General features: G+C 33.6%; 1 protein-coding gene across 1 annotated transcript; it reads right to left on the reverse strand.

Annotated features, from left to right (window-relative positions):
* Positions 1–1164: 1164 nt before the first annotated feature.
* LOC139897269 (ent-kaurenoic acid oxidase 1-like) lies at positions 1165–14674 on the reverse strand. The gene is made up of 7 exons (XM_071879964.1): positions 14439–14674; positions 2896–3373; positions 2372–2641; positions 2091–2259; positions 1892–1998; positions 1476–1597; positions 1165–1394 (listed from the first exon to the last, which is right to left on the reverse strand). Exons 1-7 carry the CDS (start codon positions 14672–14674, stop codon positions 1298–1300), a joined length of 1479 nt encoding a protein of 492 aa, XP_071736065.1. The 3' UTR covers positions 1165–1297.
* Positions 14675–15301: the final 627 nt, after the last annotated feature.

Below are 15301 nucleotides of genomic sequence, written 5' to 3' on the forward strand. Positions count from 1 at the left end.
TGGCATATAACCACGTTAAATCTTTGCGTCATTTATGTTTACTTTTATCGTTTATACTTTACTTATTCGTTTGTTGTTATGAGTTGGTGATTGTGATCAATCTCCTTTCTTGTTTTCTTCATTCTAAGAATTACTCTAACGATTATTTATTCATCGTTTTCTTCCATTATCATTTTCGTCTTCACATTCTAAGAGGAGATCAAGCATGTCCTTTCTAATTAGTCCATGAGGGTCTCATGTTTCTTCCGACGTTTGTTACTACTTTTATCATAATCTTTACAAGTCTATTTCTTACTTATAGATACATCGTTATTGTTAATTTATAATGCTTGTAACACGACGACACTTTAAATATAGGTAAAATAGTCAAAATAACGTATATACCTTAAGCGCTTCATAGAATGCGAAACAGAGAATATTAGAATTGAGCGTCGTGCACTGCACTCTACCTCCAATGACTCACTAAGTGCTCAATCTCCGAGCTTAGAAAAATATACATGATTATCTTAAAAGTTAGCCTTCGAAGTTCAGTAAGGAACTCAAATTGTCCCATTTTCGACCAATCTCCAATGCTACGACCGCAATGGTCTCAATGAAGGGAAAGTATATACACAAGCCGTGGCGGGACTTGACCCCGACTCGGGAGGGGGCGAAACTAATAGAAGGGGGGTAAACACTAAAAAAAACCTTATTTTTTCGTAAAAAAAAAAACTTTTAGTGTAAATTTTTTTTTTTCGAAATCTAGGGGGGACGGATACCCCCTTTGGTCCCTTAAATGTTCCGCCCCTGTACACAAGGCTTCCAGTCCATTGATTGGTGATCTAGTCAACTCAAATACTACAAATTTCACAACTTACTCAAATTTAAAGGGTAAAAACCTCATAGTCGTACTTAGTTCCGCCCTTTGAACAAGAACGCAAGCTATTCAATGAACAATACCTTTAGTATTAAAGGTGTACAAAGCCCAAAAGCAAGAAAAATACTCGACCCACCTACGAAAACACTCGTAGAATCAACGCTTACACACGCCTGAAATTGTTCACAAAATGATGAACGAAGAAATAACATATAAAGGTAAACACTAACTGGGAGAGAAGAGAAGCGTATTCACCAACAGTAATAACATAATAGTAACGATAATAATAACAATAAACCATTAAGTGAATCCCAACAACATTACAATTATAAGCGACTATTTCACAACTACAATCCAAATCACACAGTAACAGAAATTTTCATACAAGTCTTTAATAGTGTATTGCACATACAGCTTATTCAGTTTTCAACTCTACATCATTCACTTTGTACCTTTAATAATTTCTCCGAGACAGTGGTCTTTCGGTCGTGGATGAGGCAGATACATCACCGGGCATTCAGGATTTTCCCTTTTAAAACTGTAATATAAGTAAAAATAGTAATTAGCTAATTATTATTTTAGAATCATATAATGTATGTATTTCATAAGAAAGAGTTACCTGTAATTCAAGAGAAAATGATGAAGGAAGACGGAAACCTCTAATTTGGCAAGATCATTTCCGGGGCAAAGTCTACTTCCTCCTCCAAATGGAAGGTAAGTACCAGGTTTTGGTACAAAATCCTAATTATTAGCATTATATTACACAAATTAATCAAGTTGTGAACCATGTTATCTAGCATAGTAGTTGGGGTGTTGAGGTCTCATCTTCAAATCTCACTAGCGGCATATATTGGGTGGTTAGACAAAAGGGTCGAAAACGTTTACGAGATAACCCAGTTAGACCACATATATCTGATTAAAAATGCTTCCTTCCCTGAGTAGCTTAAATAGTAAAAACTTTACTTGTTTACCGGTTTATTATTCAATTTGTACAAGTTAAACAATGAAAGTTACAGTTTAGTAGTAAACACTTACATCCCATCTAGAAGGATCAAATTCTTTGGGTTTAGAGAAATTTTCAGGATTTTGATGAAGACTCCTATACCATAGCAACACTTTCCATCCTTTAGGAATTACATAACCTAGACAGCACATAACCAATAAGTTTATACAGTTATGTTAAGAAGAATGAGATATTTCATATTTGAGATACTTTTTTACTAATTATACAAACCTTTGACCTCGACATCCTTTTTTGCTTCTCTAAATGTCATGAATGAAAAGGACACCACACGAAGTGTTTCATCGATCACCTTTGAGAGATATTCCATCTGTCTATATTCTTTTAGAGTCAAACCCTTTTGCCCCGGTGACATGTTCTTTACAATCCTTTCTTGTTCTTCCTGTTAATAAAGAAACACATATTTAACTAAAACTCTAGCACATTTTTTAATCCTTTTATAAGCTAGTTTTAAATTTAGACTGTTCTATTGTTCAATGTATAATGTATAATACCTTTGCTGTTTGAAAGACTTCGGGGTGGGATTGTAAGAAGACAGTTGACCACATTATGATGTGGCCTGAAGATTCATGGCCTGCATTTAAGTACGCGATTAGTGTATCGATTATTTCTTCATCATCTAGTTTTCTTCCATTATCATTTTCGTCTTCACATTCTAAGAGAAGATCAAGCATGTCCTTTCTAGTTATCCCTTGGGGTGTCTCTCGTTTCTTCCTACGTTCAATTACTACCCCTTGCAGAACCTTTACAAGTCTCTTTCTTGCCTATAAATACAGTCATTGTTAATTTATAACACTTGTAACACAATAGCGCTTTAAAAATAAGGAGCCTTAGGGTTGTCGTAAATGTGCAAAAAAAAAAAAAAAAAAAAAAAAAAAACTGTACTCTGCAATAACTGTCAAGTAAATCTTAATGTTAACCATTTGTACAACACATTAATGCACCTTCACGACAGCCATAAAGACCGTCGTTAGAATAATCCTAATAATAAATGAAATAGTCAAGATAATGTATGTACCTTAAGCGCTTCATAGAATGCAAAACCGGGAATATTAATGGCCATGGCTCTAAGACCATAATTGAGTATCGTGCACTCTGCCTCCAAGGACTTTATTAAGTGCTCAATCTCCGAGCTTAGAAAAATGTGCATGATTACTTTAAAAGTTAGCCTTCGAAGTTCAGTAAGGAACTCAATCTGTCCCATTTTCGACCAATTCTCCAGCGCCAAGACCACGTTGTTCTCAATGTAGGGCAAGTATATAGACAAGGCTTCGTGTCCATTGATTGGTGACCTAGTCAACTTACGAAGCCTTTTATGTTCTTCATAAGATATTGCAATAAAAGATTTTCTTCCAGCGATTTGAAACGTTGCTGTGGGCCACCCGGGCTGAAAAGCGTCATCGTCCAATAATACTTTGCGAACTACCTCAGGAGCAGTCACAATGATGCTAGGTTTGCTGAACATCAGTGTCTTGTAAAGACCCTTTGATCCAAATCTACATTTTTATTTTTTTTTTATTATAAAATTTCAGTTTATGAATTAAGATTAGACTTGATAGAAAAACAATGTAACCTGAATACACATATACATGTAGTGCTATTGTTTTTAAGTTGGGCCAGGGCCAATCCTACGACCAACATGGGTCGTCCACTGACGTCAATACATTCGTTCCGGTCCTAGGTACTAAGTTGATAGAGTATGAATTAAATTATATAAAATTAAACTTGATGTTTTAGCGGAACAATACCTTTCAATTCTGAACTTAATTTATGTAGCTCTTATAGATGAAATACATAGTTTAAAATTAATGCCACATCTAAATTTAATTACAACAAATATTTGAACTGTAAGGGGACTCTTATCGGTTCGCCGTTGCGGCCGTTATTGTTAATTTCCTTCATTGGCGCCTATATTAGCAAATATGTCATGAGCTTTCTTCAACCACGCGTGGTTCATTTTTTCGTTGGATGAAATTTTGATCATGGAACACTTGTTTATATTTGTTGTACATTTTGCCTTATTACTTGTACTCGTAAATAATTAATTAATTTAGTGGGTGTGAGGAAGTGTGTGATGGGTACGTCATGGTTGTTAGCAGTTAGTGATGGAAAGAAGGTGCTGATGTGGCCCTGATATGACAGTCCGTGATACCATGACATTACGTCATGGTTAAGAGTGGTCTAAGGGATAGTATAGTGATGAAAACATGAGAATCTATGCCGAAGACTCAAATTTAATCTCCATAGAATATACTACTTTAGAGTTTTGCCTCTAGAAAACATACGCCATCTAACTTTTCTAAATATATAGGTCAAAAAATTAATTTACTTTAATATTAATAAAGCATTATTAAGTAAACAGTAATAAAATAACTATCGGATATATCAAATTAAATAAGGGTGATGATCTTTACAATTTTATGGCATTGGATTCTCGGAGTCAGAATGGCGAGTGATACGGGATGTTTATCTGCTAATCCCTTCTTTATGTATTTTGGGCTGTCAATTGGCGTTAATATGAATTCTATTCAAAATTGAAATTGTTTAATTGATCATCTTCTTAAAAAAACTTTGTAAATGAAAAGCTAACCTTATTTTATTAGAGGTTGGTTAACTTAGATTAAGTCAATGCATGGAAGGTGTTCGAAAAATTTGGGAAGATATTCACACTAGGTTTTTCTAGAATATTGGCAATGATAAAGATCATCTTGCGGGTCAAATAAGATAATGTCATGACCTTTATGAATAAGGGGGTTTGGATGTGGGAGGACTAATGGCTTTTAACCTAGCTCTTGTTAGAAATAAAAATGGCAGTTGGTTTCGACTCCAAATGCCCTTTGGTTACGGTTGTTAAAGGTGATCCGTGGGGAAGATGTAGGTCCTGGTCCTTCTAGTCGAAAAACAAGAGGTGTTTGGTCTAACTTTATTAATAATATTATAACTGGCATTTTTCGAGTCATTTCATTTTGAGATGGTTCACTTGTTGCTAGATACGACAAACTATGCCATTTGGACATTGATGCCGATTGTTTTATATCATATAGATTAGTCGATGGTACTGTATTTGATAATGGTGATGGTATCCTGATCAGCTAGATGCCAAAATATGGATCTTTTTTTAACTTTGTGTTCGGAGAATGTTTCCATTCAATTACGTCCGCAACCGATTTTTGTGTTTGCAATTTTCAAAAGATGACATTATCATGAATGAACCTAGAAGACACATAGATAATTTGTTTATGCCCTCTTTATGCTCTACTACCAATTGATCTAAAGTAATTCTTCAATAATCATTATTTTCTTATGGAGATTAGCCATTAATAGACTACCAACTGACCTAATTTATCAATAAATGTGTGGATTGAATCTATTGGGAGCCCGGTTTGTATTCAAGGAATTGAATCCATTAAGCATATTATTTTTGGTGTGTGATACAACTTAGCTTATTTTGTCTCGTATTCTGTTATGGCTTGATATTAACAAGCAGGGTGGTTAGCCACGCATTTGCGGCAGCCATCCATCTGCTGCATATGAGAAACTTTTTATAGTATACAAAATGTAACGTAATTGAGTGTAACATGTTAGGGGAAAGTGGGGACAAAATTTCGGACCACACAGTCACCTTTATTTAATTTAATAATATTATCCCCCTGATTCCACACATTCACCTGCCGGCTCAAAATGCTTCTTCCACTTCCCCCAATTTTGTTCTTCCTTCTTACTATATATATATATATATATATATATATATATATATATATATATATATATATATATATATATATATATATATAGTGACAGGATCAAGCGGGAAGTAACCAATCGGGGGGAAGCGGGGGGAAGCGGGGGGAATCAAATTTTATTTTTTTTCATTTTTTGAAAAAACTTTGTTCACGAACATTATAGATGAGATGAAAATATGAACATTTAGTAGAGACACTTTGTAATAAATGTTTTTATTTTGGCGGGAAAACGCTCGAAGAAGTAATATATATAACAATTATCGTGTTTTTCGAGCGTATTTTGAGGTTTTAGCTATTGGGGTTTAGATATTAGGGTTTAGATATTAGGGTTTATAGGGTTTAGATATTAGGGTTTAGAAATTTAGGGTTTAGGGTTTAGATTTAGGGTTTAGATTTAGTTTTTAACACGAACGGTTTAGGGTTTAGGGTTTAGGGTTTAGGGAATAAACCCAAACCCTAAACCCTAAACCCTAAACTCTAAATCGGGCTAAATTTTACTTCACAAAACATGAAGAAAAAAAAACGTTCATATTCTTCACGAACAATATTATCTTGAATGTTATTTTTGTCGATCGTTTTTCCGCCTAAATAATAACATTCATCACAAAGTGTCTCTTCTAAATGTTCTTATTTTCGTGTGATCTTGATGCCGGAACAAAAAAATTTCAAAACAAAACGAAACAAAAAAAATATTTGCTTCCCCCGATTGGTTACTTCCCCATTGATCCTGCCCATATATATATATATGTGTGTGTGTGTGTGTGTGTGTGTGTGTGGGGGGGGGGGGGGGGGGGGGGGCAAAGAAATTAAAAAAAAGATGTTAAAAATGTTTGAGGAAAGAATTTTAAAACGGTTGAGTAAACTTGTAAATTTGAGCTGAAGCTTGAAATAAATAAAAAAGTTATTAATCAAAAAAGTTGTAAAAAAGGTTGAAAATTAAAATTGTAAATTTCCCGAGGACTTAAACCAGATAAAAAGAAAAGAGAGTGGTAAAGTGTAGTTTAGTGTTCAAAAAAAAAAAAAAAAATTAGATTCGGTTATGAATAGTAAGACCAAGCCTCGTCAACCTATCCAAGTCTAACACGTGAAAAAGGTTTTAACTCAAAAATAACCATAACAATATGGCACTACACGGGTTTCAAACACATGGTAAACGAAAGACAGAGAGCAACTACAACCACAAAACCGAAAAGAACATATATGTTTTAATTAATTAGCTAAATAGTCTTTTAACCTTGATTTCACGTGGTTTAAAAAAATTTGAAACTTGTAAAGATAAATAATTGACTGAACAGTGTATTAGCATACTTAAAATCAATCATACCAATGGCACTTGTTAGAAAAGCTATTTAAGAAAAAGGTGTACACGGGGTTCGAACGCATGATAAACGAAGCCATAGAGCAACTACAACCACTAATAGAAAAGAACCTATATGTTTTAATCAGCTAAATAATCTTTTAACGTTAAGTTCACGGGGTTTAAAAAAATAAGAAGTTTGAAAAAACAAATAACTGAATGAACACTATTTTAACCTTTCCTAATAATATATATGTATAATGTATAATATATTATAATATAATATAATTTGTATATTTTTAAGTCATGATTAAAGTGGGACATTTGGTTTCATAGCGTGGTTTATTCAGGTGTTCTCTAGCACATGCTGCTACGCATAGGAGCTTGTGGAGATTTAGAAACGGGACTCTTTTTATTGTTCATCTGATGACGAAGAGTGACTTGTTTGAGTCTATATGTAGTTTCTCATTTATGGGTAAAATGTATCGACAAATTTAATAGTTCTTGAATCATTTGACTTTTCAAATCACTGTTCTTGTTATTTACATGAAATTATACCAATCGTCATTATCTTTTAGAAATTACGCCGATCATCGGTAATTGATTTAGTAGTGCATGACAGTCGTTCCCGTGGTTTTCATAAAATTTGTACTAATCGTAGTTTATCTTTTGAAGATTATACCTATTTACAAGTTTATGCTGATAGTCCCTAACATACTTAAGTGTCTATGTTAATGGTAGGGACTATCAACGTGCATTTTAAGTAAATTATAGATTATGAATGTACATTTTAAGTAAGTCGGGGGCAATTCTTCTTACCTTTAAAAGTTAAGGACGATTAGTGCGATTTTATGAGAACCATGGGAATTACGTAACAATAAGGATGTCTGCAGATATAATGTAATAATTAATATATATCACAAAAATGATTCGTATAATTTGTACATAAGCTAAAGCTCTTAGGAAACATGACGTATGATTAGTTATATTAGGCGGTATTCACTATTCATTAGCTTTAAAAAAAAAAATAGGATTCCAATTAATCATTATACGTTACAACTATGCATCATTTTATCATTTACTTACTGTGAAATATATCAGTATGTTAACTAGTTAAATTTTAATTGACTAATAATGGAAATTGGGCAAGAAAATTAAAAAATTAAAACAGTTCACTTACAAAACAATCTCAATAGTGTGGGACTAAAAAAGATATTCCTACCCAAGGTTTTGGACTAGCGCTAATAATATTCAACATAGGCGGCTGATCACTTGTCCAGATTACATGATTAATTCATTTTTTAACAGGAAAAAATATACTCTATATACTTTTTTTTTTTTTTGAAAGGCAATAATATTAATAACAACAAATGTACATGTGGTTTAGGAGAACCACTTTAAGCAAGAATACATCAAGAATAGAACTTATCAGAATGCTAGGCAAGTAATACCAACCAGACACGACCATTACACGAGAATGTACTACATGATTTTTTATTACAAAAAGATATCGATATCGATACCATTTAAAAAAATAGTATATAACTAGTCCGGATCCGGGCCGCGCGATCCGGCGGAGGCTTTTGACATGCGTATTCATATTTAACGTATCGTTGTGTATGTACAGAGGTGAAACAACCCATTTGTTAAGACCCCTTTTTTAGGTGTCGTCATGTTTAGCGTTTTTTAAAAAGTGTCCGTGTCGAACGTAGTTAGTCTCGTTCTGTTGGTAAAATTATTTCGAGTCTAACGGTGTTGTCGAAAAAATTTAACTCGCGGCGAGCAGGAAGGTACGAGCTGTCGTTATGTTTAGCGTTTTTTAAAAAGTGTCCGTTTTGAGCGTAGTTAGTTTCGTTTTGTTCATAAAAAAATTTCGAGTTTAACGGTGTGGTTGGGTGAATTTAACTCGCGGAGAGCAGGAAGATACAGACTGTCGAAGTGTGTGGGTGGAGTATTTATTTTAAGTTTGGGAAATTACGGTTTACCTCCCTGGAGTTTGGTGTAGTTTATTGAAGGTGGTTATAGTTGGGGGCGTGTTTTGTAAATTGAAAGCTGGAAGTCGTTTTGGAGTTGATGGAACGACAGAAAGCAGCAGCTCTTTGAGTATAGTTAGTAAAAGTAAATAAATAAAAATAAAAATAATAATAATAATAATAATAATAATAATAATAATAATAATAATAATAAGGTAGTGGTTATAGTTGGGGGCGTGATGTCGTTTTGGAGTTGATGGGACGAGAGAAAGCAGCAGATCTTTTAGTATTAGTATAGTAAGGTATTAATGACAATGACAATATTTTACAAGAAAACGACACCAAATGACAGGCTTTTACTATTACTAAGAATTATTTAGTGAATTACAAAATACTCATATAATAATTAGACTTTTGTAATGACGGTCTTAACAGTAGGCCTAAAAGCCATCTAGAAGTTCTAACATTAATAGTTTGTTTGTACATTATAAATAGTTATTCACATCAAAGTGACATTGAGTCGACGGTATCGAGGTATCCATCTTCTGTGTTTGTGTAAAAATTATCTTTGATGTGTGTTTGCCTTTCAAAACGAATAAAAAGTTATCACTTTATAAATATAACTACACTCTAACAAACAACATGAACCTTTTTTGTTCATACTTGCATCCGAAGGATTGAACATTCTTGCTAAAGCCGCCATTGAGAAAGGGTTATTCAAAGGAGTAGAGATCGGGAATGATAAAGTACTAATTTCGCATCTCCAATATGCGGACGACACTATCTTTATGGGGGAATGGAGCCGTGCGAATATATATAGTTTGCAGAATCTACTTAAGTGCTTTGAACTAGCCTCAGGTTTGAAAGTTAATTTCCATAAGAGTTATCTTTATGGTATTGGTGTCAACTTTGATGAGATGAATCATGTGGCTGCTCAAATTGGGTGTCAAATTCGGAAGTTCCCCTTTACCTATCTTGGGTTACCTATTGGCTCCAAAATGAACAAGTTGAAAGATTGGTCTTCGGTTATTGACAAAATTAAATCTAGGCTCTCGGATTGGAAAATGCGAACGTTGTCCTTTGGAGGAAGAATAGTCCTTATCAAATCGATTCTAAATAGCCTACCATTGTATTACTTCTCGTTTTTTCGTGTCTCGCCATGTGTGATCAAAGTTCTTGAAAGAGTGAGACGTGTGTTTTTTGGGGCGGGTGGGTATTGGGTCGAAAATTCCATGGGTAAAATGGGAATGTGTCATGTCACCTTATGAATCCGGGGGTTGAACTTTGGGTCTTTAAAAAGCAAAAATCTAGCTTTATTGAGGAAGTGGTGGTGGAGGTTTAAAACCAAAGCCAATTCACTTTGGACCAAACTTATTCGTAGTATTCATGGTGCTAACGGTGGTATGGGGTTGCGGAGTGATTCACTTCACTCTTCGACCTCCGGTATTTGGCATAACATAATTATAGCAGGTAACTCTTTGGAAGATTTAAATGTCTCTTTCAGGAACTCCTTCAGCAAATCAATCGGCGATGGAGCAACAACTTGGTTTTGGGATGATAATTGGATCGGGGGCGATAAATTACGGATCGTGTTTCAAAGACTCTATAGACTAGAAACTGCAAAGGACGCTTTAATAGGATCGTGTGGAGGTTTCTGCATCAGGTTTCAAAACAAAGTGGGGGTGGTCTCGGCTACCCACTGGTCCAACTAAAGATGAGCTTGAAGCGCTGCTACAGCTCCTCTCTGGTTTCGATTTTGATCACAGGAAACAAGACTCATGGTACTGGTCACTTGCAAACGATGGTAGATTCACTGTTAAACTTTTATCTTCAATCATTGATGAGCAGGTACTAGCGAATAGGGGTGGTCAGTATTTGGTTTGAAACCGAAAAACCCGAAAATCAAACCGGAACCAAACCGAAAAAAATCGAAACCGAATTTGAAAAATGGTTTTTGGATCGAGTAAAACTGAAACCGAATTTGAATTTGGTTTTCGGTTTAGAAAATTCTGAAATCGGTTAAACCGAAAACCGAATTTAAATATGAATTGGATAGGTATTTAGAAGAGGAGATTGAAGGAGATGATGAATATTTTGAGAGTGATGAATTTACTGTTTTGGGTTGGTGGAAGAAAAGAGGTCCAGCTTTTCTGATATTGTCTCTACTTGCTCGTGATATTTTAGCAATACCCATATCAACGGTTGCATCTGAGTCTACCTTTAGTACCGGTGGTTGAGTTCTCGACACATTTAGGATCGAGTTCTTTAGCTCCTGAAACTGTTGAGGCGTTAATATGTTGTCAAGATTTAATCCGCTCAAGTGATGTTCTTGTTGACGTGGAAGAACTCATTGGAGATCTTGAAAATTTTGAAAAGTGTAAGTTCATCTCTCCTTATTCTTGCCATTTGCAATAATATTAATATTATATAAATCGTTATATTAACAATCTGTACATTGGTACTTGTTTGTTCATGTTGCATATTTAGTATGTTTTTCTCAACTTTCTTCTCTCTCAATACGTTTGCTCAATATATTGACATTTTGTATATTAGCACTTGTTTATTCAGGTTGTAAATCTAATAGGATTTAGTCATTCAAATGGTAGTCTATTACTGTAACATGTTTAGTTATTATTAATTATTAATAATTTTCAATATATTTAACTATGTGTATCTATGAATCATTTTGTAGAAGTTGCGAAAAAATAGGTGATGACTTAGAAGATTTGAACACTTGAAGTTGAAAGTATTTTGAAATTTGAAGATGATAGTTTATGACTTGAAGATTCATAGTTATAAGACAAGATGATAGTTTATGACTTGAAGATTCATAGTTATAAGACTAAACTTAGTAGCTATAATATGTAGTGAAAACATTATTATTTTGGTGAATTGGTTTGGTTGCACAAATTTCCACTTATTAATTCTTAACGTATGTATTTTGAATGATATAATCATTTTTGTATGCTAATAATTTTTACATTTTGTTAAATTTCATATTTTTAAAAATTTTCGGTTTCAACCGAAACCGAATTCGATTTTCGGTTTCGGTTTCGGTTCGGTTTTACTTTTGAATTCGGTGTTCGGTTCGGTTTTCGATTTTGCTCAAAAAAAAATCCAAAACCGAATAAAACCGAACCGATAAACCGAAAACCGAACCGATGAACACCCCTACTAGCGAATGGTCACTCTCCACAAGAAACATTGAGAAATAATTTAGTTCCAAAATTTTTTTTAGAGATATTCGTGTGGAGGGCAACCAAAAAACGGTTACCGATTAGAATATAGCTTGACAAAAGGGGCATCGACTTACACAGTACTAGATGTCCTCTTTGTGACGATGACCTGGAGACAGTGGATCACTCTTTAATTTTTTGCAACACTCAATTGAGGTTTGGAATCGCGTATGCAATTGGTGGGGGCTTGGTCAATTCATGAACCTTAGTGTTAACGAAATTTTACGAGGTAATATATCGGTCAGCACATCTAATCTCGGGATGAAAATATGGCAAGCAGTCGAGTGGGTGTGTACGTACTTCATTTGGAGGAACTGGAACAATATGGTATTTCGAGGTAAATCTTGGAATGCACCCGTGGCTTTAAATGAAATACAAATAAATCATTTGAATGGATCTCTCATAGGGTGAAGGGAAGAAAGCTCGAATGGGTAACTTGGCTAAACAATCCATGTTGACTGATTCATGGTACTAATTTTTTTTTTATCTTGTTTTAATTGTTTGCTATTCGCAAACAGTCGTGTCTCTTCCATGTAAGTAAGTGGTCTGTGAATATGTGTAGGTACCATGTTGACTGATTCATGGTACTAATCAAATTATGTGTATCTTATATGTGTTGTTACCATGTTGTGTGATTCATGGTACTAATCAAATTGTGTGTATCTTGTATGGTGAAGTTGATAGTAATAATATATTGTTTTGCCTTTTAAAAAAAAAAGCCTAACAACACGACCCAGTATTATTTGCATAAAGTACTTTTTAATGACAGCTTAAGCCTTAAGGGCTACATTAGAATAGTCGAGCTCCTAATAATTTATAATTTAATTTAATTTAATTTTAATAATGTAGTGAAAACAAAAGTAGCTTTTAAAGTTTATATCTTTTAACCTTTAAGTATAAGAAATCTGCAGGTTTTGTCCCTTCAAGTAGTATAACTTTACATTTACATTTACATTTACATTTACATTTACATTTACATTTACATTTATATACATAATTGTTATAAAGTGAACGAAAATGACCTCGGTTAACATTTTGTAGAAACCTCTACGTACGCCACAGCGTTATCATAGTGTAATTGCTAGATGTAGTTTCGTTCATTGTAGTGAAGTATATGCATGATGACTGATCTAAAACTTGTTATAAATTAATATTGACCCAAAAATTAAAATAATCCATTTAATAACTTCATCGGTTTCCATGTCATTTTACTTAAAATTGGCGACCTAACCAATAACCATTAGGTTTTATGAAACAATTAAACCACCCTGTATATAAAAAAAAAATGTTATCGTCAAGGCTTAGTTAAATCCAATGGGAGGCCTGAAGGAAAAATAAGGTGATCGACCGTTCGAGTTACAAGGTTTTCACTTTTCAGGGGCGCAATTTTTTATATATATAGACATAATCGGAGATTCGAGAAAAATATGAACTAGAGAAACACAACTGAAGCGAAGGCAGAGCACGATAGTCCTAAGTATGACAATCAAAGTCAAAAAAAAAAAAAAAAATATTTAAAGTCCACCAGCATTTTAGCAAGCCTCAAAGGGCATTTTTTTAATGCTTATATTATTTGTTAGGGCCTAAGGGTGTTTTTAAAATAGCTTATATTATTCGTTACGGTCTAAAGGACCCCTTTTTCACATCGTTTTAGGTACTAAAACTTTTGATACCGGCTTTGTAAATTCATAACCTTTAGGTTAAAAGCAGTGGCGAAGGTACATGTATTGTAGAGGGGTCATATGACACCACTCAACATTTATATTTGCTTGTAAATTATTATATCGTTACTGTAAAATTGTTGGACAATTTTAAAATGACCCCATTGGATTTAATAAAAACCCATTAATGCATGAGACTTTTAGGCTTTTAGGAGTGAAATTATACCGTATACATCGAAATAATTGTGTAGTTCACACTTTAACAGCCCATTTAACACATAACCATTTAATGTATAGCCATTTTGATATGATTAACGTAAAATAACTTTATTTTTATATATTTCTACTTAATCCTAGTTTGTCAATTAAAAATTAGAACTTCGTTATATTTCGATATCTATTTTATGACACCATTCATCCGAAATTCTGGCTTCGCCACTGGTTAAAAGGTTCTTTCGGATACTATTAGACTATAGACTGGTTTTATTATAGGAATTGCTATGATCTTTTAGGATAATGGGATAACCTAAAAGGCTATGTTAAAAATATCAAGTTGGTCATGTATGCATAGTGTTATACGGAGTATAACTTAACATGAACAAAATCAAAAGTTAAAAAGGTACGGAGTATAATAAACATGAGTTATATTACCTATGAACCAAATCCGAAACAAATGAATCAGGATCGCTAGACTTGAAGGCACGAAGGAAGGACCACATGTTGCCGATAAATGGCAAACCCATATCCCCGGGTGGCAGAAACTCCTTTTGAGTCGTCGTTAACGATGATTCATACATCCACACATTAACACTCTTAACTCCCCATACTATAACCAGGATTAGTCCTAGCAATATTCCCACATAATAACCTAATTCCTCAAATCCCATATCCAAATATCTCAAAAATCTTTATCCAAAAAGAAAAAAGAAAAAAAAAACACAAATCAAACCACACTCAATTTCTACTATATATATGGAGAAAATGAGTGAGTGAAATGGAAATTAGTTGGTTAAAAGTCTCTTTAAGCATGGTTCATTTTATATCTATTGAACTATAATAACATACATGCCTCCGGGGTCCATACAGATTATAAAATTTTAACGATAAGATTCATATCAAAATAAAAATTATTTATTATATGTCGTACACTATATCATTATGTAATTGTAAATATACTAAAGCCATGTGGCATAAATATTTGTCGTTTGAGTTAATTGGTCTATCTTTTATAGTTAAAAAAACATCGTAGTTAATAACACGGAATGATATAAACGGTGAACATAATAATTTACGTGAACATAACATAATTGTCATTTGTTGTCAAGTGCAGGGTTCAAAGCAGGTGAACTACCAGTCTACCACAATTGAATCACATGTTCAAGAATCTAAGCTATAATTCGTAAGCTAATTAACACAAATGTTTGTTCTTTACTTTACCAAAACCGTTATGTCCCAATATAATGTAATGTTACTTATTAAAAGAATAAAAAGCTTGAAAAAACTATTGTATAAAT

Source organism: Rutidosis leptorrhynchoides, chromosome 3 (assembly GCF_046630445.1).
Source record: "Rutidosis leptorrhynchoides isolate AG116_Rl617_1_P2 chromosome 3, CSIRO_AGI_Rlap_v1, whole genome shotgun sequence".
Taxonomy (NCBI): domain Eukaryota; kingdom Viridiplantae; phylum Streptophyta; class Magnoliopsida; order Asterales; family Asteraceae; genus Rutidosis; species Rutidosis leptorrhynchoides.